This window comes from Prosopis cineraria, unplaced genomic scaffold (assembly GCF_029017545.1).
Source record: "Prosopis cineraria cultivar Desert tree isolate PC_DT_omini unplaced genomic scaffold, ASM2901754v1 PC6, whole genome shotgun sequence".
Classification (NCBI taxonomy): Eukaryota; Viridiplantae; Streptophyta; class Magnoliopsida; order Fabales; family Fabaceae; genus Prosopis; species Prosopis cineraria.
Window position 1 is genome coordinate 17,444,699 of NW_026555337.1, and position 26,211 is coordinate 17,470,909.

At 31.0% G+C, this 26,211-nt stretch overlaps 1 protein-coding gene across 1 annotated transcript; it reads left to right on the forward strand.

Moving 5' to 3' along the window:
- Positions 1–12,884: 12,884 nt before the first annotated feature.
- Positions 12,885–14,929, forward strand: LOC129313956 (berberine bridge enzyme-like 8). The gene is made up of 2 exons (XM_054957340.1): positions 12,885–14,243; positions 14,597–14,929. The coding sequence occupies exons 1-2, from the start codon at positions 12,885–12,887 to the stop codon at positions 14,927–14,929; spliced, it is 1,692 nt and encodes a 563-aa protein (XP_054813315.1).
- The last annotated feature ends 11,282 nt before the right edge of the window (positions 14,930–26,211 follow it).

The following is a 26,211-nucleotide window of genomic DNA, read 5'->3' on the forward strand; positions in this document are numbered from 1 at the left end:
CATGATTTTGCTTTATAAATAGTTTTAGCATAAAATGGATTTGTAAAATGGAAGTTTATGATTATAGCCTTTGACTTGTCTAAATGTGTGTTTGTATATATGTGTAAATATAAACGTGTGAATATGGGAAAGCAATAAAATATGTGTGAAAAGCATAATCAGAGGGGGTAGGAGTTCACTTAGGGTATGTGGGGATATGTGTGTGTAGAGATGGGTGTAAACAAATCCATATGATCAGGCTGGTACTATGGGACATCCAGTACAGCATTATACGAGTTGGTACCATAGGTAGTCTAGTACAATATTATATTTAGACTGTTATCGTGGGACATTTGGGCAGTCTGGTAACTTCCTAATTCCTGTTAGGGTGCAGTAAGAGTCAGCGATGCCTCTATCACAAGTGTGTGTGAAATGAGGGAAACCATAGTTCGTAAGTAGGATATATTACCTTTGGCTGGGTGTTTCTACCATTGAAAGTATGCTCGGGCCAATATGTGATTGATCTAGTGGAGCTTATGGTTTTGTGTTGGGGAGCTTGGAGGTTTGGTGGATAGATGATCATGCCATAATTGATAATTGTGTGGAAATGCTTGAAAAGAGAAAATTCTATATACTTTTGATACACACACACACACACACACACACAAATACTTTAGTGTTGTTACTTTGACATGATTATTGAGTTAGTGAACATTTATAAACTATATTGGTTATTGAGATTTTGATCTCACTCGTGGTTATTTATATTTTTTAAGTTCTGGTACTAGTGGTATAAAGGACAAGGAAACGGGTTGAGTAGAGACTCGTTGTAAGCTGATGTAATGAAATTGAATATATATTAGTGGTTATGTATATAAGCTGCCATAGGGATGGTCATTTGATGCATGAACTTGTTTTTTTGTTGTGTGTGTGTGGTGTGTGTGTTTGTGTGTGTGTGTAATTTTGAGTTCTAGCCTACTGATCTTGTATATATGTGTGTATATGATGAAATGGTAATGTGGACTAGATAATGAAAGTCTGAGAATAAAGTGATGAAGCATATGTGAAATTTGGGCTTGGTTATGAAGGAGATTGAGAAAGACATGAGAATTTGCCTAGATTATGTGTTATGGGCAATTTATAGGCCAAACATGTGTGTGTGTGTGTGTGTGTGTGTGTGTGCGTGTTATATATATATATATATATATATAACTATTCAATAGGTGTTGTTTGTCCATTGGATGTGGTCAAGTCCCTAAAAGTGGCTAATGACATATGGCTTCAATTAGAGATGCTCAAGTGGCAAATTTTGACATAAATTAGTCAAAATACACTTAGGCGTCCAACTTTTAAACAAAATATTGGATTAAAATGGAATTAGTGTCATTGTTTAGAATATGAAACAAGCTTCGTGTGGGCACTTGAATCACCCCAATTGGATATCGAATACAAAATTGGTGCACGTTCAAAGTTCATACCAGAAACTGTCTTTTGACAGCAAAATTTGGTAAGTGCGCCACAGCGTATATGTCAATGAAAGATAACATACCATGGCACATGGCATAGAGCGTATAGCTAAGGTCTTTATGCCATATGCCATGGCATATATGACACGACCCATGGTGTATGGCCCAGTTTTTGTGTGAACTATGATGTTTTGAGTTACTCTTTAATGTATTTATATCTAATGCTTCTGCTTTGTGCTATTTTGAATAACATAAATGGTTTCTGTAAAAATATTTTCAAAGTTTTATATTGGAATCTTAAAGCTTTTAAAGTTTTTTGTTTTGATTAGTCAATTGTGTGGAGGGTCATATGATGATGTCGTTGAGGGCATTACACATGGCCTCTCACCTTCTCAATTTGTTTGTCACTCTCTCAGTGTTATTGTCTCAAAATACGCATCCTCCTATCTTACCCACACTTGTCTCTCACTCTTACCTTTTTGATCTCTTTCTCAATTCCTCTGCATCACCATCTCTCCCTCCCTCATTTATTTCCTTTGTTCCTTTTTGTGCCTTATCATCCCTCAAGATCTCCCACTAATAACTTTGCTTGAAGCTCTGTCGACCTCTCAATGTCTCTTCATTGTCGTCCTTGATCACAGCCTTTCTCTTCTCTTCTACTTTGACCATAGTTGTTTCTTTGCATCCCATTATCGTGTCCTTAGATTTGCTTGTCAAACCTTCGCCATCACCTTAGATATGCTCGTTGAACTCTACCGCTGTCCAAAAAAAAAAATCACGCTCACCATACGTTGCTAGGGATGGAATCATGGAATAATTGAAAATTAGGTCCCATTTGGTTACTAAAATGAAATGGAATGGAATAAATTGAAAAAATTAAAACAAAAATGAACTAAAAATACTCTTCCCCCATAGTAAGCATGATAAAATTTATTAATATATATTAAAAATGTGAGAATTATCACACCATTTAAAAATCTCATGAATCATGATTCCCAACTCTATAAACTAAATTACCCCTCCTCTTATGAATGTGCTCGTCTATTCCTTTTGATCATCTTATTTTATCTTTATTTTTTCAATCCGTTTCATTCTATTCTATTTCTTTCTAATAAGCAAACATGACTTTAGTATTCTTCCCCCTCTTTTTTTTTTAAAAAAATTCTTTTCATCGTCCTCTTTTTTCTTTCTTTACTGATTTACTGATTCTTTATATAATTGTGAGAATATTTATAGAATTATTTGCTACTGATTTTTGTTGGGGGTATGCCGTACCTTTTTATTTCTGTTCTTGGATATACATGCTGATTTTTTTTTTGGCTTCATTTTTGTTGGCTTATTTTCCCTTCGGTGCTGAATAATTTTTATTTTGGATGTTTCTTTTAGGGAGAATGATATATAAGGACCTTGTAAGAATATTAACGTCAAATTAGAAACTTCAGTACTGAAACATGATAAAAGGAATACTGAAATTTAGGAATATCAGTGTTGAAAGGTCTTAATCTAACATTAATATTCTTACAATGTCCTTATTTGTCATTCTCTCTTTCTTTTATTCTATCCTCATTCCCTCACTATTTTCTTTTCCTCTTTTTTTTTTCAAAAAAATTTCCTCATTTTATAGAGTTAATTTTTGTTAATTTTATTCATGGAATTTGTTTCTATCTTTTAAGATTTTTCGTTTCTGGTTTAGGTGTTACATTTCAGATTGTTTCTGATGTTTGATTATATTTCTGGAATGATTTCCTTTAATTTTTGGTTTCATTATTCCATCGTGAGCCCCACCATCTATATTTCTATAGTAATAATTCTGATGGATTTTACAATATTAGTTGATAGATAGACATATATTGTTATGCTGTTTTCTCGGAGTGATTTTCTGTCTTCTATTACTTCTGTTATCCATATTAAGGTTATCCTTTTTATTTAGGGTGTGTTTGATTTGAGGAGAGAGGAGAAGAGGGAAGGTGATAGAGGGGAGAGGAAGGGAGGGAAGGAGAGGAAGGGAGAGGGTTTTAATGTTATGTTTTTGTTGGTTTTGTTGGAAGGGAGGGAAGAAATTTTTAATAATCCTTATTTGGTTTAGGAGAGGAGGGGATATGAGATAATAACTAATTTATTATTAATCCCTATACATTAGTTTAAAATTTAAAAAAAATTTATAGAAAATAATTTTACACCTCAATTTAAATTGCATGATTTTTTTAAAAAAAATTCACTCTCATCCTATCATATTGTCAATATGTAAAAAAATTAAACCAATAATTATAATGATAATAATTTTTTATAAAAAAATAAATAACTAAATATATAATAAAATATGATAAATGTAACTTTTTAAAAAAAATTCAATGAGATCAGTTGAAGTCTAAGAATGAGGTACAATATGATATGAAAGAGAATTTTTAAAATGTGGTATACTTAAAATATTAAAAATTAAATAAAGACAAAATAGTTAAAAAAATTAGTTATCTTTCAAAAAACCTCAGTTTGGAGGGGAGCAATATGAGTGAAGGGAGGGTCTCCCCTCCAAAATTTTTTAATCAAATGAGGGTGGGGGGAGCATCTCTACTCACCTCCCCTCCCCTCCCTTCCCTTTCAAAAACTCTTAATCAAACATATCCTTAGGCTATGATTGATGATGCAAGAGGCTCATATAAGAACAATGAGTGCTCTCCAATGCTAGAACAAAATGAGTATAGTAATAATGACAATGAGCCTCGCTAAATTGCCCTGCTAGTAAAACTCACTTTGAAAGCCTGTTTGGATTTTAATTTAGTATAATTAATTATAAAAAAAATTGAATAATATAATTGATTATATTATAACGCAATATGTTTGGATACTTTTTTTTTTTGAAATTGATTTGGGAGAATGACAGCAAGATCCCAAAAGGATCAATTAATTCAAATTAGATCTCAAGTGTCAAGCTCTAAAAATTTACAACTCAATCTTTCAGTTGGGTATAATTAGTTATAAAAATAATTGATTAATATGATTAATTTTAATTTTAATTAATTATGTTATAACGCAATATGCTTGGATTTTTTTTTTTGAAATTGATTTGGGGGAATGACAAAAGGTTTTAAAAAGATCAATTAATTCAAGTTAGGTCCCAAATGTCAAGCTCTAAAAATTTGCAACTCAATCTTTCAGTTGGGTATAATTAATTATAAAAATAATGATTGATATGATTGATTTTATTATAATTGATTATATTATAACGCAATATGTTTGGGTACTTTTTTTTAAAATTGATTTGGGGGAATGACAGAAAGGTTCCAAAAGAATCAATTAATTTAAGTTAGGTCCCAGGTATCAAGTTCTAAAATTTACAATTTAGTTTTTTAATTTTGTAACTATATTGTGATGAATTTATAATTTATATTTTAAATTTTAATTAAAAAATAATTTTTTATTCTTCAACCATGTTAAATTTGAAAAACAAGTTGTAAATTCATCACAATGCACTTGCAAAATTGAGAGATTGAATTGTGGACCTCTTTGTCATTCTTCCTATTCATTTTAATAGAATAATTATTGCTTTAACAGTAAAATTAATTCCTATAATCAACCAGAGACAGCTTATTTGAAAACATAATTATGCTTCAATAATTAATTATCTCAATTTCTAGCTGTTTGGATAATTTTGATTGAAATCGATTATTTAGCCCAAATAATCGATTACTTAAGCATCCAAATAGTCTGTAAGTTGGTAGCAGCATTGGCCACTAAGTCCACGAGGGAGTTCCCAGCCCGATTATATTTTAGCAATTGCATCTCTTGGTGAATGGAGCTATCTTATTATTATGTGCTTTGGTCTACATCTTATTTGATTGGCATGTTCTGGACTAAGATTTGAAGTGGATGATGAACATTATTCTTTCTTAAATATGATGTAAAGGATTGTGTATTCAATTCTTTATTATAATCATTTTTTAAGTTTAATTTCTCTTACAATTTTTTCATCTTATGCTTTGTGAGTATGCAATTTATTATTTCAAGTCGTAATTGAACTTCTCTCTACCCTATTCTTTTATGCATTTATTCTCTATTAAACTCAAATATATGCTGTGCTCTTTTCAAGTTATGATTGGGTAAATTGTCTTTAGTTTTAATAACTTTTCAATATGTGAGTTTTACAAATAAGGATTAACAATTCAAGTTTGTGACTTTAGTGCAATGTAATCCTTATTTTTAGAATTTTGTTTCACTAGTTGCGGGGTTTTTTAATGGGCATTTTTGTGTAAATAATTCTCCATCTCACCTCTTTTTTTCTCCTTCCATGTTCTCTCACTCTTCTTTGTTACCTACTCCTTAAGCATTTGGAGCATTTTGTGTAACCCAACATCACTTTGAGTGTCAAATATTAAAGGAAAGTTGATACATAGATTCATCGATTGGCGTTATATTGGGTTCATTGATCTGATTATTCTTATATATAAATAGTTTACATGTTATGTACTTAAATACTATGTTAATTGGGCAAGACTGATGTCAAAATGAGATGTCAATTTGTTACACACAGGACCAAGGTTGTTTATTTTTTTTAAAAGATCATTTCAAATATTTTTTTTTGCTATATGATTTGAATATTTTTAATTCAAAGTAACTGTTCTTCATTCATTTGAAGCATACAAATCAATTAACTTGTTAAGTTTTCTCGAAACAACTGTCTTTTTTAGCATAAGTTAGCCTATTAGATTTTAATTAAATAACCTCTCAGGTTTCCTTTTATCATTTCATGTATTTGTCATCTAAGTGTAGATGCCACTTTGTGACTCTATTTCAATTGTTAAAAGAGGCTTTTGTTACGTTGTTCATGAACTTAAGGATGACATTGGGAAATTGAGGTTAGTTTTTCTTCAATTTTTTTTTCCTTTGTTGATTCTGTCATTGATTACTTTGGCTGGAACTCAAATTTTATTTGACTATTTGTATTTGTTGTGAGAACCATTTATTCTACTATCTCAACCTTTTATTCTTCACGTACACTCTCAGATGTAAGAGCAATAATAGCCAAATGCAAGGGGACTTTTTTTTTTGTCATTGTTGAATATTATTGTGAGATTAAGATTAGGCTGTTTATTGACGATTAGTGATATTTCTAAGAAGAAATTTTAAAAAGCTAAATTCTAAATTCTAGAAAAAAAAATTATAATATATATTAATTTGAAGTCAGAAATAAAAGGTAATTTAAAAATTATATAAATAAAAATAATTTAAAAATCAACATAAACAAACTATTTTTTTAATATATATATATATATATATTAAATATGTCAGTCATAATAATTATTGTCACTGACAAGTTGTAGGTAACTTTTTTTTAAAACAAATTTTTAAAAATTAAATTTTACAGATAATATTTGTTGACAGAATTTTTTTTTTAAAATAATGTTTAGCAACTGTTCAAATAACCGTAGAACTAAACCACGACGCCTTATTCCGCCGATGCATGTCCCTTCCCATGAATATGCACGAAACATGCATGGATATTCAACGATAACCAAAGCAAACACACACACACACACACACACACACACAAACTTAAATGTTTAAAAATATATGAAATTTTTAATCTTTCAAATGTAATTATTATTTTTTTTAAAAAATATTTTTATTGAATAAATTATTTTATATTTATTTTAGAGTGAAACATTTTAAGGGTAAATATGAAAAGATAATATTATTTTAAAAATAAGTAATTACTTTATTGAAGATAAATTTGATTAAAAATATCTTACATTTTTAAATGAAAGGAGCATATATTATCACGAGATATTATATGTAATAACAAGTAATAATGTTAATCAATCTTTTATTTGTATAACTTTATCACGGTTAGCCCATGTAGCTGATTCTATTTAGTGAAAGGAGGAAACTTATATACTTAATTTTATATATTTAATGTCCTTGTATTTAGTTTAAATCAATATGTGTGAATCTTGTATAGATTATTTATTCCATAATAAATTTTTTTTATTGATTAAACTAATATATTAAAATTCACATATTATAATTTTATTGGATATAAGTATATTATGTATATAAAGCTAAATATATAAGTCTTATTCTTATTAAAATAAGGTTTGTTATTGTTATTGTTGTATGGAAGTGAGCTCAAATGAACAAGATTTTAATGATAAATAATGTGAGATGGATACAAAACTATCAAGCCTACCTTACATAGGCCGTGAAACATTACTCAATTTTTAAATACTGGAGAAAATAGTTAATTCATACAGTTTAACAAAGTTTATTAAATATAATAATGATGTTTGAAATTAAAAAAATTAAAGTAAATTATCCTTATGATTAATGAAATAAATTTATTTAGTAAAAATAACATTGATTTATGAACGATAATTTGAGAAAAGTGTGATTAATATTTCTTCAAATATGTAGTTTTGCTTATTAGTAAAAATAAAACATACTCCCTCTGTTAAAAATAAAAAGTATTTTTTAGTCTTTTGAGGTGTAATTATTACTTTTTTTTAAAGTACCCCTATTAATAAATAATTTTATATTTATTGTATGGTGTTTAATAGGAGTAAATATAAAAAAATAAAGTTGGTGTAAAACTAAATAACTATTTATTGAGAGATAAAATTTAATTAAAACTATTTTATATTTTAAAATGAAGAGCGTGCAAGATAGTTATATATTTAAGAATGGAGGGAGTGCACGCACCTAATAATCATAAATACTATTTGATTATTTAATACAACTAGCATATTTATATAAATATTATTTATTTTTTAATTTCAGTGTATTTGCACGATGCAACATAAAGTTGTCAATCTAATCAATGCAAAGGGACACGCCAGACCCCTTCGATTTCTATTATAAAACATCTTTTTTAAAAAAAATTAATTTTTAATATATAAAATATTTAATAAGATATTAATTATGTTTGTTTAATATTATTTTTATTTAAATTTATTAAATATAAGAGGTAATAGAATGTAAATTTGAAATTTAAAAAATATTTCATTTAAATATAAGTAAAATTGATAGTTTATTTTATTTTAAGACAAAGTAATGATTCAATTACTTCTCTTTAGTTTTGATAAATGGTTAGAATGCCTTGTACTCTTTTTTGTTTTAAATTATAAGACATCTGGGTGAGATTTGATAATATTTCAAATATAAAACATAAAATTTCATTAATATTTTTTAATATTATACTTCGTATTATGTATGTTTCTTTCTTTAATATTCTATAAATAGAGTATTAAATGAAGAATATTTTTAAAAATTTATATTTTTATTTAAAATAAATAAATATATTTAAGAAATTTTATTAATATGTGAGAGTGTTTCAAAAGTTAGGATGGAGTGAATAATATATATTAATTGCAGTTTCTTTTTTTTTTTTGGCCAACAGTTACAGCTCCTAATTTGACGGTATATAACGCAAAAATAATGAATGCGTGTGACTGTAATTGAAAGTCAAGTAATATTTTATTTTTATATTTAAAACACACTGTGCAAAGAAAATGAAGCCGGCGGCGCCGGAGCTGGTGGCTAGCTGGCTCAGTAGTGAAAATTAGAAAATTGCTACAATTTTTCTTTTGCGAACACTCTTACGATATAATAGGAAATAATGATGATTTAGATTTGAATATTACTTTTTTTCTACTAATGATATAATCATTGCTAAATATTATTATTTCAAAAACTTAACATTATTTTTATTTCAGAGATCTACCGACGAGAAAGAGAGAAAAGTGAGCGGATGAAAGAAGAGGCAAATCCCACACCCAAAAAAGGGAAAAGGAACACTTTAATTAAGATATATATATATATATATATATTTTATTTATTTATTAGCACCAGATATTATGCATAATAAAAAGGGAATGTTAATCTATCATTTATTTTTATAACTTTCTCAAAGAGCCTGTGCAACTAACCTCATCTAATCGGGTAATGCTTATTATTGTTATTATTGTATGAAAGTGAAAGTGAGCTCAAGATGAACAAGTTTTATTATAATAATAATGAGACGAATACAAAACCATGAAGCCTTCCTCATAAAGGCCGCGAAATAATACTCCCTCAGTTTTTAAATATGAGAGAAAATAGTCAATTAACACAATTTAAAAAGTTTTCTAAATATAATAATTATGCCTAAAATTAAAAATTTTCAAGTAAATTATCCTTATAATTAGTGAAATAAATTTTTCAAATGAAAATAAACATTAACTTTTCGAAGGACAACTAAGAAAAATGTAGTTAATGTTTTTTAAAATTTATAAGTTTGCTTATCAATAAAAATAAAGAAACATACAAAAATTTTTTTCCCATATTTGAAAACATAAAGAACGCAACACACACAGTGGCGAAGCCACATTGGGGTAAGGGGTGCAAATACCCCTCACTTTGAGAAAAATTATAAGTGGGACATTTAAAATTTATAATTTTGTACTCCCTATTTTAATATTTTTCTCTCTTTGAATTAAATAAAAAATATTTATGTTTAAAAACTTATTAAATATATAATATTTTAATAATTTAAATAAGATATAAAGAGTATATTTATAATAAAAGATTATATCAACTTATTCAACATAATTTTTTAAAATGAAAAATGATGATAAATTTATTTATACTATTATAATTTTAATCTGAACATAATTATTACTATTTTTTAAAAAATATTAATTTTTTATTAAATTATTCCGCACTCCCTACTCAGGTCCTAGCTCCTCCACTGAACACACACCTAATAATCATAAATAATATTTGATTATTTAACACAACAAGCATGTTTATTTAAAATATTATTTATTTTTAATTTCAGTACGTTTGTGCGATGAAACATAAAGCTGTCAATATAATCAACGCAAAAGGGATACGTAATACTCCCCTGTATCTCTATTATAGAGTATTTTTTAGAAAATTTTTGGTTCTTAATATATAAGATATTTGGTGGGGTATTAATCACATTTTTTAATATTATTTTTATTTAATTCATTAACTATGAAGAAGAATGTAATGTAAATTTAAAAATATTTCATTTAAATATAAGTAAAATTGACAGTTTATACTATTTTAAGACAATTAATGACTCACCACTTCTTTTAACTTCCAGTAAGTGGTTAAAAGTGGTTAAAAGTACCTTATACTTCTTCCATCCAAAATTATAAGAGACTTTAGAGTGAGATTTATGGCTTGCTTGTTTTCTTTTTTAATTTTTTTTATTTTTGAAAGCAACAAAATTTAAAGACATGTTTGGGTAAATGTTTTTCATTTAATTATTTTCAAATTGTTTTTAAAATAAAAATAGAAACAACTTCAAGTTGTTTTTGTTGTATTTTTCTTGTTTTTAAAATATACACTATATTTGATTATTAAAAATTATAATTATCTTAATCAATTTTTATTATTAATTACCATTAGTAGCTGTCTATAGCTATAACTATCAATATTTTTTTAATTTTAAAACTGTTTTTTAATTGAGATAACCAAACAAATTTTCATTTTATTTGTTTTGAAAACAATTTTAAAAACATTATTATAAAACAGTTTTTGAAAATAAAAAATGAGAACAAAAACCAAACAGGCCTTTAGTGTCCAAAATATAAGATAGACAAAATTTAAATTTTATTAATGATATTTTTTTATATTATCTTTATCATTATGTTTTCTTTCTTTAATATTCCTTTATAAATGGAGTATTAAATGAAGAATTTTTTTAAAAATTTATATTTTTTAAAAATAAATATATTTAATAAATTTTATTGATATATATGGGTGTTAAAATTTGAGAGAGTAGACTATATTAATTGCAACTCCTAATTGACGGTATATAAAGCAATGATAATGAATGCGTCTAACTGTAATTAAATATACTTAATTGAAAGTCAAGTATATTTTATTTTTATATTTAAAAAACATTGTGCTAAGAAAATGATGCCGGCGGCGCCGGAGCTGGTGGCTAGCTGGTTCAGTAATAAAAATTAGAAAATAGCTACAATTTTTCTTTTGTGAACACTCTTACCATATAATAGAAAAAAATGATGATTTCCATTTGAATATATATTAATTTTTTCTACTAATGATATAATCATTGCTAAATATTATTATGTGAAAATTTTGACATTGTTTTTATTTCAGAGATCTGTAGACGAAAAGAGAGAAAAGTGAGCGGATGAAAGGAGAGGCAACCCAATGCTAAGATTAGTGTTATTATCATAATCTTATTAAAAAGAGAAAAATGAGACACTTTAATTAATTAACGTAATAGTCAATAGAATCTACGGTCATTTGTTTTGGGCTGTGATTCTCAGGTCATATGAAGAAGTTTTGAAACCTAAGACAAAATTATTAATAAAGCCTAATATGCGCAATTGTCACTTAAAAAAAATACTCATCATTTTTTATAAAATTATATATTAAAATTTTATAATAAAATGATTCTATTAGAATACTAAATTAGTTCAATCGTGAGATGAAAATTAATGTTGACAAATTCTTCTACTCCATCTTATACATTAGAATAAAATGTGAATATTAACACTAATATAGGGTGTCAATATATTTTTGACAAAACGGATACAGTTAAGACTAATAATATCAATAATTAATGTGAAAATTAATAATAATTATATAATTATAAACAAGATTTTGATAAACCTTAACGGTGTTGCATTGATGATCTACAACTACTAAAAGTCTTAATACTAATATTTTTCAATGCTTTAGACTTTAAAATAAGAAAAGGAGAAAATGAAAAGTGAAATCATGAGAGGATATAACATAGGTTAATATAGTGCAAATTAATATATTATGAATATTACTATTCTTTCTCATGTAAATAATGGGTTCGCAGGTCAATAATTAATGTTATATAGAGAATGATTGAAACTTTTCAATAGAAAAAAAAATCATTATTTTTTATTCTCTTTCATTTATAATTAAATATAAATAAAACAAATATCAATCACATATGTATTTGCATAAATAATAGGATTATTAAGAATTTCTTTTTGGAGGCCCAAAGCAATTGCCTTACTTGTATTATGGCTTACACGGCCCTGGTGAATCTAAACATATGTGGTGATCATTAATGAAACTTTTATATTTTCATATGAACAAGAGAATCTAACTTGATTATAGAATGAAATGTTAATGAAGGAAAGTTCAGAATAAAACAGAAGAATATAATGAAAACAGTGTGCAATAGAGAAGAGGCATGATATATGGATATGGGAGAACATTTTGCACATGAAATCAGAGTGACCTCCCCAGAATCTGATGGCGTGAGTGTTCACACATTTAGAGGTGAATGACTAATTGAGTTACGTTGTCAATGTGTAGCTTTGAAAATTGTTGGTCAATTTGGAGGTAGCTTATAAATTATCTTGCCATTTATTCTTCTAGTAATTTGTATATGTCAACAAACAAATCTCTATAAATTATTAAATTCCAATGCAGATTGCCGCAGAGACCCCAATGCAACCTACAATGGGTCGTTCGACAATACTATCACCACTCTCATTACTTTCCCTCGTCGTGCTTGTTTCCCTCCCTTCACAAACCTCAGCTTCTTCTTCTTCTTCTTCTTCTTCTACTTCGTCTGACAACACTTTGATCCATTGCCTCGTGAACAATTCTGATCCGTCTCACCCCATAACCTCCGCCATTTTCACCCCCAACAATGCCTCTTTATTCTCTTCCACACTACAAGCCTACATCAGAAACCTCCGTTTCAACAACTCTTACACCCCAAAACCATACCTTATACTCACTGCCTTGCATGTCTCCCACGTCCAGGCCGCTGTTATTTGTGCCCAAAACCAAAACCTGCTCATGAAAATCCGAAGTGGAGGTCACGATTACGGGGGTGTTTCATACAGAGCTGAACTCCCCTTCTTCATCCTCGACATGAGCAATCTCCGATCCATCCAGGTTGATATAGATGCTGAGACAGCTTCTGTTCAAGCTGGAGCCACACTCGGTGAAGTTTACTATAACATAGCTCAGAAGAGTAAAACCCATGGCTTCCCAGCTGGGGTTTGTCCCACGGTTGGTGTTGGAGGACATATAAGTGGTGGTGGGTATGGGAATCTGATGAGAAAATATGGTCTGTCTGTGGATAATGTCATTGATGCACAAATAGTTGACGTTCATGGAAGATTGCTTGACAGAGAATCTATGGGTGAGGATCTATTTTGGGCCATTAGAGGTGGTGGTGGAGCTAGCTTCGGAGTTGTGGTATCGTACAAATTGAAGCTAGTTCGAGTCCCTGAGGTGGTCACGATTTTCCAAGTGGCTAAGACCTTGGAGCAGAACGCCACAGATATATTGTACAAGTGGGAGCATGTCGCTCCGAGCATTGATAATGACCTCTTCATTAGGGCTAATATTGACGTGGTGAATGGTACTAAAAACGGGACAAAGACTATAAGGGTTAGATTCATGTCCATGTTCCTTGGCGACTCCAAAATGCTCCTCTCTATCATGAACGAGAGCTTTCCTGAATTGGGTTTGAAGCAATTGGACTGCATAGAAACGAGCTGGATTAAAGCAGTGATGTTCTGGACAAACATTAATATTACAGAGCCGGTTGAGATTTTACTAGACAGGACGACTCAGTTGCTGAATCACTTCAAAATGAAGTCTGACTATGTGCAGCAACCTATTTCCAAAGAAGGGCTGGAAGGGATATGGAAGAAGATGATAGAATTGAAGGACCCATATGTACAATTCAATCCTTATGGCGGACGAATGGCTGAGATTCCAGCCACTGCAACTCCTTTCCCTCATCGTGCTGGGAATCTATGGAAGGTGTTTATACACATTTGCATTAATTTTTGTTGACTGAAAACTGAAATTCGTTCAAGAACTGAAAAAACACAGTACAAGAAACAAAACAAACTAAGACAGAGAGCAATCAATCATCATTCACCTCGTACTCTAATGTAAGGTGGGGGATGATTAAAGATATAAATAGTGCTATCCATCAAATGGGCTTCCTTAATTTACAAAGCAATGAGCATGACTAATAACATTTCTAAAGACAAAATTAATAGACAAAGACCACTTCCTAATAACATCATTCATTTGAATTAATCTTGAAGCCTATATATTTATGCATGTAATTCCTCTCACACAATTACATATTATTTGTCTAATAATAGGTGCAATATCAAGCGAATTGGAATGAGGCGGGGAAAGAGGTGGCAGACCACTACATAGAGTTGATGAGAAAACTTCACGAGTACATGACTCCCTTCGTGTCCAAGAACCCTAGAGAAGCATTCTTCAACTATAAGGATCTTGACTTAGGTATCAACAACAACAGAAATAACAGCTACCAAGAAGGTAGAGTTTATGGGGTGCAGTATTTCAAGGACAACTTCGATAAGTTGGTTCGAATTAAGACCCAAGTTGATCCTTCCAACTTCTTTAGGAACGAACAAAGCATCCCTACTCTGCCCCAAGTCGCAAGGGATAGACCAAACAATTATTAAATTACCTCCTATATTTGATTATTTATCATATGTGTATGGGAATATATACAGCCTAGCCCTATGATCCCTAATATCTATCCTTGATATGGGACAAATTCAGATTGGACTGCTTTAAATTATTTGGATTGATTGGCTTCTTTCAATAAAACAAGAATAATATATACCATGATCTTTTCTTCATATGTGATAATTCTATCTCCGATCAAAATTTGACGCATGGACTTGTTTAACGCATCTCAATCATTAACACGTGACTAACGGTGTTAGCTTACTGTACGTTTATGAAGCTTATAGAAACATAACCATTGAAAAAATCCAGTGATGCGCCTAAATTTAGCACCTGCAGGTGCATGGGTCTATCAGTAATACAGCGGGTCAAGGTCGCCCCACAAGGAGTTACCGCAAATTAATACCAAGCATTTAATAAATTGATTTTATTCAAGTTAAGCTAATAAAATTAAGGGTAGTTATAGGGAGAATTAATTATCTGGACCTTATAATTTTGATTTAAATGTAACTCAATTCCTAAACTTTAACTCGTTATAACTCAGTCCTTGAGATTTTGACTCAATTGTAACTCAGTCTTTGAATTTTACTTCTTATAATTTAGTTCTTATAATTTCAACCACTTATTTACTAGTCCTTATATCTTAAAAAATAAAATTATAAAGATTAAAAATATGTTAAAATCTATTACTAATATTTTAAATTACTAAACCATTTTAGTCTTTATAAATATTATAAATATTAAAAGTTTAAAATATTTTTAATTTTTATAATTTTATTTTTAAAATATAGAGACTAATATTTAAGTAGTTGAAACTATAAGGACCAAATTGTAAGGGGTAAAATTCATAGTCTAAGTTACAATTGAGTTAAAACTATAAGAATTAAGTTATAACGAGTTAAAGTTTAGGGATTGAGTTACAATTGGGTCAAAACTATAAGGATCAAATGATTAATTTTCACATCAAAATCAAATTTCAAAGTTCACAATTAAAATAAAAAAAATAATCTTTGATCCTTATAGTTTCGTTGAGTTTTGCTTTTAGTACTTGTAGTTTTTTTCAATATTTTTAGTCCCTATAGTTTCAGAAAGATTGGATGACTTTTGTTTTCAAGGTCCTTATAGTATCCAATTTTCCTGTGGTTTTAGTCTCTATAGGGACTTAATACATTGAAAAAAACTACAGGGTCTAAAAGTAAAATCCAATGAAACTATAGGGAACAAAGTTTATGTTTTCCCTAAAATAAATTTCAATCTACAAATAAGCTTAAGATAACCAAAAGGTGAGTGTTCCAAAGTGTTAATCCCTAAATTTCTTCCTAACCCTCTTATTACTATTTTAATTATCTTGAAATTCAGTTGTAATGATTCAAGAGTCTAGAATAATCTAGAGTATCTTTCGATTATTGAGGATCTTAATTAATCCAATTAAAGAAAATTATTACTTCAAGTAGTTAATTGCACTAGAGACTCAAACCTATAAGGATTACCTAAATCCGTTAGATATATTCGTGTTCTAATAGCAAAATTAGTTAAACTAATTATAAGCTACTAGTTTTTAAGATCCAATTTTGATGAATAAGGTTGGCACTTAAGTGGGGGATGACTTGGTATTCAAATTTTTTTGACACAGACGATAAAAAGGGTATTTTAAGCATATTTATATATTATTTTTCTCTTATATTGACTATTTAATGTGTGGATTCAAGAATAGATTAAATAAAATTCCTCATTTGGAGATTTTGGTGCATTTTCAAGAAAAAGAGACAAAAATAACATGAAAAAAGCCCTAAAACGCAAATTCTATTCTAGAAATTTATACTAAGGGCAGAAGAAATGCACAACCAAGGGTAGACATGCATGTCCACAAGCAGACAAAAGGAAAAAATGACAAAAATTATATTTTAAATAATATATAATCAGATCTAATAGGATAAAGTGTGATTTGGATGAATTCTAAGCCTATAGAGGTCAAATTTATTATAAATAAACCTCCCAAAAGTCTCTCAACACATTTAATCTCATCTTTGAAGGCTAGGAGGCATACTACAAAGTCCGAATGAGTCTTTTGAGCTGGGAGCTTTTTCTCTTCTCTTCTTCTTTAGATTCTTTCTATGTCTTTTATCTATAATTGTAGTTTTGAATCTATAAGTTCTTGCTAAACTCCTAGGCAAGGTAGGAAGTAGCTTGATTAGGATGAATTTTATTCTTTATTTATTTTTTATTATTTTTCTTATTGAACATTGAATTTTCTCTATGAAATTTATGTTTGCTTTTATATTTATCTCTTTAATTTTAATTACTATTTATATATTTGGCTAGTATATAATTTGTCTGTGGGTAGTTTCATGAACTGAAAGGTGAAAAACTTACCTAAGCTTAGAGAGATAGACGTAAATAACTAAATTAAAAATAATTTAGGAGTTTGTGGTGGCTTAGATCGTAGCTTTATGATTTAGTTAGAGAGTAGAATTTAGTAAGAGCTAGATTTAACTCTAATTAAATACATCCTAATATACTAAAAGGTAATTAGGACACCTTAGAAATGGTTATCGCTATAAAAAAAAGAGAAGATAATGAACTGAATTTGGATAATCCATCCTAGTAGGTGAATCTTGATCCCTTGTGCTCGTCTGATTTGTTAGTTCATTACTTTTACTGATGTTCTCATTTATTTGCTTTTACTAAATTATTAAATATTTTTTTAAAAAAATCCTTATTTGATTTCTTAAATAATAAAGATCACTATCTTTCTTTAGGTTTGACCTGAAATACTTCAAATTTATTACTTTATCGATCTCATATACTTACGAACAATCAAGTTTTTGGCATTGCTATTGAAGAAGATATATAACTTTGTTATTTCTTTGTCATTGTTCTTTTATTTTTTTCTTTATTTTCATTGGCTTTCTTATGCAAACTAGACACTTCAAGAAATCCTTTGAAGTTGAATTGACTTCTACTAATAAAGAAATTAAATGATTGTGAGAGACCAATAAGAAAAAGAGGCAAAAGAAAAATCAAGAGGAACCTAAGCTAGCAAACTCCAATGAACCAAAGTCTCTAAAGGAAATTACTAACACTGAGACACTAATGGAGGATCACACACTAGTTGTTGCACCTCGATGGAGGGACATCGTTGTTCCTCATGTGAATGTTGGCCTTTCGTCCATATAGTTGAGTGCCCAAGCTAGAAACTATGAGCTCAAGGCTCATCATCCGAATAGCCTTCCAACATTCTACAATAGGCTAACTAAAGATGCCCTTGCATTCATCAAAAAATTCTTCCACGTTATTTCTTTGCTCCTTCCCAGTAAGCTGAGTGATGATTATCTCCATATGTGATGCTTTTGGCATTGCCTTCATGATCATGCTAGTGAATGGCTTTTGAACCTAGCTGAAGGCTCCCTTACTACTTGGGAGCAAGTGTATGATGAGTTTATAGCATGGTTTTATTTGCCATTTCACTGAAGAGCTTCTCAACAAGATCTTTAATTTCTCCTAATTGCTAGAAGTACCATTACATAAAGCCTAGGAAAGATACAATACTTTATATTAAAGTAATGCCCACACCATGGCTTCACCCCTTTAATGATCATTGACAAATTTTATAAGGGATTGATGATGACTTACCAAAATCTTATAGACATAGCTATTGATGGCTGTAGAGGAAAGAGAATGGCATATTAGATTATGCTCATCTATGAGTGCCTTGCTAGAAACTCATGTCAGAAAGGTGACAATGACAGGAAGGTCTAAACCCATCAAGTAGAATCTAGCTCTGCTATTGCTACTCAATTGGAGGAATAGGAATATTTCAAACTTAATTTCTAATGTTATTACTCCTAATCATTATGTTCCTGTTAATTTTATTGATCTATCTTATCGTTCCTGGCAAGGTAATTATGACAATCAGGTTGTAGAGACCTACTATATAGATGCCAACCAGAACTAGAGAAGGAGTCAAGGAAAGCCTTACAAACCTTTTGGCAAAACTTATAGTAAGAGTAGAAAGGACCACCCAAACTTTTAGTGAAGGACTAGAGAAAGCACAAAGCTAATGAACTTTAAGAAACCTTTAGCTCTAGACTAAGAACCCTATAACATTAATGAAAAGTTTAACAAATTATACGATATGATCTGCAAGCTATACACAGCTCAAATTAGTGCACGTTCTATGAGGAACTGCACTTAAAAATATAAAGGCACAACATCAAGCCATCATTAGAAGCTTAGAGACACAATGTCAAGCTGCCATCAAAACTTTAGAGACCCAGATGAACCAGTTGGTTAGCATATTATTTGAATGCCTATAAGGTCAACTACTAAGTAATACAAAAGTCAACCCCAGGCAAGGGATCATGGCAATTAGTACAAGGCGTGGGAATAAATTTTTTAGATATAAATACTCTAATAGGAATAACACCCTACAAATAGCTTTTCAGAAGCCACTTGTTAAGGTGTTTATTTTTTCATTTTACTTATAATCGTTTTGTGAAAAGGACCACTAAAGATATTGCTATGGTGGAATTTCTCTAAAGAAACATCGTTATAAGTTGCATTTAATCAAGAAATGCTCCTAGCCCCTACTCCAATAGAGAATATTGCTGAACCCACTAGTTGATCGAGCAAATCATCAATTCTAGGAAGGGAATACTTCTTCTTGATAGTTATCTTATTCAATTGTTGGTAGTTGATGCACAGTCTAAGGCTTTCATCGTTCTTCTTCACAAATAGGACCGACGATCTCCAAGGTGAGATACTCAATCTAATGAACCCTTTCTCAAGCAACTCTTTAATTTGGTTCTTTAACTTATTCAACTCCAAGGGGGTCGGGGGAGTCCTTCATAATTGGGATACTCTTGGCTATCTTCATAGAACTTGCCAATGTGGCTAGATTTCCTATAGATGGAACAAACCTAGCACAACTAAGAGTGACAGTGCCCATACTTGGCACACTGTTGTAACCTTGCCATACTCGAGGTAGAGGTATATGCAACTAGACCCCTCTATGACCCCTGATAGTTACTTTGCTGGCTCCTTTATACTTGGCCCTTTTGAAACAAGCCTTTCTTCTTCCCTTGGCTCCATAAGCCATTAGAACTCTTCTTTTTCATAATGCCGCCAGTAGGTCATATGTAGGATAGGGGTTTACCATACTTCTTCCTCCGAGACTCCTACTTACTATAAGCCATGATTTATAGCTTCATGGACATCTAATCATAGTCTCAGATTCCTAAGTGAGTCAATTGCTCTCTTAATTTTAGCCTTGCCTTCTCTCATAAGCACTTGGCCTTCCACTCAAAATCATCTGTATGCTGCAGGTATGAGAAGAACTTAGATAATTCTTGGAACTTTGTAATGAATCCATCCTTATCTAGGTTCCCTTACTTAAATACATGGAACTCAGCCTCCCTATCAAACCCTAAACTTTGAGGGAAAATGGTGCCTAAACAATCTATCATTGAAATCCTCCCAAGTGAATATGGACTTATCTCGAGGCCTTACAGTCTCCCATTAATCTCTCGATCCTTTTACTAAGAGCACCACTGTTAGCCATACTTTTTAATTGTCAGTACACTTAACTACCTGAAAGATCATCTCGATTCTCTTTACTCATTCCTCCATCATGAATGGTTTGAGGTCACCATCAAACATAGGAGGATTGAACTTCCTAAAACTCTCCCACACATTAGTAATGGATAGTAGGGTTCTCTACTACTCCAATCTAGGATCATCTCTCCTAACCTTGTGATCTCTCAGATTGGTAGAATATGAGGAACTGCTTCCCTCTATCTGGCTCTCATTATGGGTCCCATCACTATTATATTATTGGTCACCTTCTACCTCTTGAGCTCATTCAATTCCCGTTTATGTCTTTAGACTATGTCCATCAAGGACTTCACTAGGTCCCTCAACTCTTCTATATCAGGTTCCTTATTTGGTAATGAAGGTGGTGGTTGCTCATGTTAAGCCCTTAAGTTACCGTGAGTGACAGACATTCTGCAATGTCTTCCCCGACATTACTAAACACATAGAACACCAAATACAAAACACCATTATGATAACTCAGAATAATTAAATCCCAAGAAAAGAGCCATCATTAACTAGGGTTATAATAAGATTAAGAAGTTGGGATCCCAAGAAAAACCCTTTTTAAAAGATGTTTGAGTTCAAACCTAAGTTTAAAACAATTTAAACATAATAATGAAAGCATGGCAACTAAAACAATACTTGAAAGCAATCAAGAAGATCTAAAAATTTTCTAAAATTTAGCTTGTCCATGCAGCGCATGCCTTACCTACCATGGTGGATGGCATAGAAGGACTCATCCCTCACTGTGTGTTGTGCCGCAATGTGACTATCAAGTGTTACGGCATGCGACTGCTATCATGATAGCACTCCAAACATCCAACATTCAATTTAAGCAGTTCAAATGTCCACACGTAGCTTTTCAAGCCCTCTAGTTATTGGTACTGGTCTCACACTTAAATTCTAAACCAACTAATTATTGGACACCTAAACCCAAAATGGTACCTTTTCTTTCCAAAACAATAACCAAGGTATCCAAACTCACATACCAAATGTCAATAACCATGGAACCACTTAAGTCTACTTAAATGGACTACAAACAATCTATTCATGCATTCAAACCATAACAACACCATTCCAAACACAAGTTGGCCTTTCAAACCAAAATTTAGCATAAATCCAAAAAGTGGTAACAAACATACAATAATCATTCAAATCACTAAACCAACACATAATCCAACACAAAATAATACTTGCACTAGTATCTCAACCTTTCATAGCTATCACAATACAAATACAACATCCCAAGCCAAGATATCTATAGTTTACAATAGAATTCATGCAAGTGCTTCTCAAAATAACACATGATTCCTAAGTTATAATATGCATATATCATTTGTTACAAAACCAAAAGAAATAGAAAGGACTATACAAACACTAGCTAGTTCGCTCTATGCTCGGTCACACCTTCCTGCCCTTTACCTTTATCGGAGCCTTCACTTGTAAAAATGTAACCATAATGAGTCGAGGACTTAATAACCAAATAGTCTAATCAAACTACTCGTATGTAAGAACGGGTAATGCATATGTGAAGTGGCATTAAAACACATAACAAATCATATATCTGTATATATAGTTATAGTATGATATGCATGATCAACACACCACCTTATATTTTCCTTATATCTTTTTACTGAATCTATAGCAGACAACTCAATAGGGCCAAGTCCATATGACTAGTCTGGCCCAAGCTTATTATTAGTAGGAGGCAGCCCCAGCCAAAAGTGCCTTCACCTATTATGGATTACAGATTTCCCCTGTTTATGATTACTAGGGGTATTGATGCCCAATCTATCTCACAAAGTATTGGGAATTTCAAACAATATAAACTGTGTACTGAGGCCTCCATGGTGCCAATGTACCATATGAATTTCCAAATAATGTCCCCGACAATATACTAAGGTGAACTCCTACCTCTCACAATGATCCTGCCAAACACATGCTTAGTGATCGCACATAGCTATAACATATAATTTCACAATTTAATTAATTTTCACACATATCTGTAACAAGTAAGTTTCCACTTTAACCATAAAACTTCACAAATAATTATATTTGAATATAAGGTTTAGTCTTCCAAATCCACAATATTTAAAAGATAATTTCCATTCCACTTCACATAGTTTCTAAATCATAATCATTTCATATTAATACTATACTATTACAAAACAAGAGCCTTAGCTTTAAAAGCAATTACACAACCATCCAAACACGCAAATAAAGAGTTTAGACAATCCAGTTACCTTAACCATTTTATCATTAAAAGGATTACCATACTCAAATAATAGCTCCACACATGTCCATTATCACCAAAATGCTTGATCAATAATTAATCTACAAGATTAAACTCTTAATCATTAATCTACACACTAATTACCCCATTTTTAACATAATTTTGGGTACCGATTATACCCAAAAAACTTAGTTTAACCTAATCAATCCTTCCAACACACTCTATTAATTCTATTTAATACCCAACAACACAAATAACTCTAAATCTCTACCCATATTGCTCTTAAACTCCCAATTTTCACTTAGGGTTCATCTAAACCCCAGCCAAAAACTTCAAATTACTATATAATCCATAACTTTAGATTTAGAGGCTTAATTTAACTCCCCAGGAATTTAACTAAGCCAATAGGTTCATTTATTACTCAAGAAAAATAAAATCACAACCCCACATTACTCTAAACCTCAGAAAATTTGCATAATGGGAGTGGAAGAGATGTAGGAAGCTTACCTAAAGACAAATCTTACTCCAAATGCTTCCAAATTACTCTAAAAGTTGACCCTTAGTAGCCCTAGGTTGCTGTCTGTTGCTTTCTCGCATTTACTCTTATCCTACTTCTAATTTTTGATTTGATTCACAAAATTGATAAGTGTAGATTTTGCACATACACCGCGGTGCATGGCATGGAGAGTCTCACACACATTTTGAATCTCTCTCTCTCTCTCTGTACTATGGCCCATGTGAACTCTGACTTAGTTCTTTTCTAAGACTGTCCAATGATCCAATAACTTCATTACTCTCCTAAAAACATCATTAATCACAAATTTACTTAAATTTACCAAAATATTGAAAACTCTCAAAATTAAAATTTAAGATGTTACACATTCTCTCTCCTTTCTTAAAGGATGCAGGATATACAAAAATAGTTAGCCTAATAATATAATGATCCTACAAGGTGAATGTAACATCCCGAAATTTTAAAACTCGGATTTAAAAATAAAATAAAATATCTGTAATTAAATTAAAATTTAGAATAATTTGATAGAGGTCCAGAGTTTGAATTTTACTAAGTAAAATTTTAGTTTTATTTGATTTTTAACTATGGGAAAAATTACCAAAGTTGACCCGGGCTTTTATGCAATAATAAAAAATGTTGGGCCATTTCTTATAATTTTTCCTAAACTTTTAGATCAGCTTTTATAAGGAGAAAACAGATGTAGAAACGCAGAGAAAATAAAAAAAAAAGAAACGCACAAACGGGAGAGAGAGAGAGAGAGAGGAAGAAGAGAAGAGAAAGGGAGGGAGTTAGGCTTGGATTTAGGAGTCTTTGCGACCGTTACGAGCTTGGCTACATGATAGGTAAACTCCCTACTTCAATCCTCTTCTATTTCTTTTGATTTTCTTCAATTTTTGGAAGAGGAAATTTTTGAATTTTGATCCCAAAGGCTTTATTCTTGTAAGCTTTTGTTTCTTTGAATCCTAGGGAGCATGTTTTGAGTTTCTATATAGTGATCTAATGTTTTGAGTGGATGATTGGATGAAAAGAGGTGTTTGGGTACAAAATAAACCCTAAGAAATTGGGTTTTTGCTTCTCAATGGTTTAAGCCTATTGATTCAGTTATAATTTTGCTATTTGAGCCCAATAAGATTTAAATTAAGGTTTGGTTTTCATTATAAAGGCTAATGGTGAAAGTTGGTAGTACTAAGTAAAGGTTTTTAATTGATTAAAAAATTATATAAATTGAAAATTAGCCTAGTGATGGCTAATAAATGGTTTTGGTGATTAAGTGATACTATGTGAATGGTTGGTTTAATATATGGACCATTGGAATGGATTATGGCTCATAGACCCAAGTTGTGTGGTATGAGTTATAGTCTTCATTAATGCTATTTGACATGATAAGTGATGTGGATCACTTATATGTTGTAGGAATTGTTGGTGGAATTTGTTCAGAAATTAAGGAACAAGCTGAGCCCTATTTTATACAAGGGAACCCTTTTGGTACCAAAGGGTTGAGGTAATAGGGGAAATTTATATTTTCTATTACTCTATTTTAGCTATTTTTGAATAAATATTATTAGCTATCATGCATTACATGTTTTAAAAGATTAAATGTGCTTTATAAGGGGTTATGGGGTATTACTTTGATTATAGTGCAATTATGTTTTTTTAATTGTTTAATAACAATGTTTTTATGAAAACGAGATTTATAAATGTTATACTACTTTAGAGTGTTGAATGGTCAATACTCAGGAAAGATAGACAAGAGTAAAAGGCATGATCTTGGTGGGAGTTCACCAATGAGAAGGTGTGGATTTTTAATATTTTATGACACACTGTCAGTACTCAGTGTTGTCTTACGTATTGTGGGCTCAGTGCACTAAAGTGGTTAGTGTATTGAGTGTTCGACACCTCTCAGTGGGGGAGGGAATCTGACATATGAAGTGTGACGTTGAGTGCCTAGGCCAAGGTAGCCCTCACATGGAGAGTAAGTCGAGCTGGCTCTGGGAGGGAGTTAGCTTTGACTGCTCAGGATTCACGTCGAAGGGGCATAGGCGGTTCGGTGGATTAGATCATGCCTTAGACTATGTTTTGTGCCTGTGGAGGTACAAGTAGGTATAAGGTTTACCTACGAGTTAAAGAGTGCCAGGGGCATTCTGTTGGTCATGAAAGGCCATACCGGCCTAGGTCATGCATTCATACATTTTAAATGGCTAAATTATATACTATGTTGAATTTATTATTCATTTATTTGATTATGGCTTACTTTGTAATAATCAATATAGATTTCTCTATTACTGAGACTGTGGTTGTCTCATCCCTTTCTTTTCAATATTATAGGTCCAGGTGAAGGATTCAGTGGTGGACGGAGAAAGGAGCAAAGCTAGGGGTTTGCTTGTGATTTGTAAAGAACTGCAACCCCTTTCTTTTGAGCAAATATATTGTAATGTATTTAGGATTAGGGTGTCAGTAGGATATGATTATGTATGTGTGTGTGAATATGTGTGGATTGTGTGCTTGTGTATGAATTTTTATCTGTTTGCAGACTTGTGGCTAGGAAACTTGGTTATGGTGTGTGGTTTTGATGGATTTACTTAGTAGACCAAGTTTCTATTACAAGCAGATATTTATTTTGATATATATGTGATTTTATAAGCAAATGCAAAGTGGTTGCATTGCAAATGATGTGCTATAGGCAAACATACACCTTGGATAGAGAGAGTGGGTGCGTGGGCCCCACAAGGAGCTCTGAGCCAAGTGAAAATGTTTAGCATATGTATTTATATAAATACATGGTATTTAGATTGATTTGTGACCACTCTTGTATGATTTGTGCATTTTGGGGGTTTAGGGTCCATTTTGGGAAATGGCACCCGGGTGGTCAAATTTTGATGTATGGGGTTTTTCCATCATTTGAATGTTCTATCAGGTGTTTTTAGTCTTATTTGACT

Excerpts from the sequence above, each read along its gene's own strand:
- LOC129313956 (XM_054957340.1), top strand. The coding sequence starts at position 12,885 with ATGCAGATTGCCGCAGAGACCCCAATGCAACCTACAATGGGTCGTTCG. Across the intron at positions 14,244-14,596 it reads GTGCTGGGAATCTATGGAAG|GTGCAATATCAAGCGAATTG; the intron begins GTGTTTATACAC and ends GTCTAATAATAG.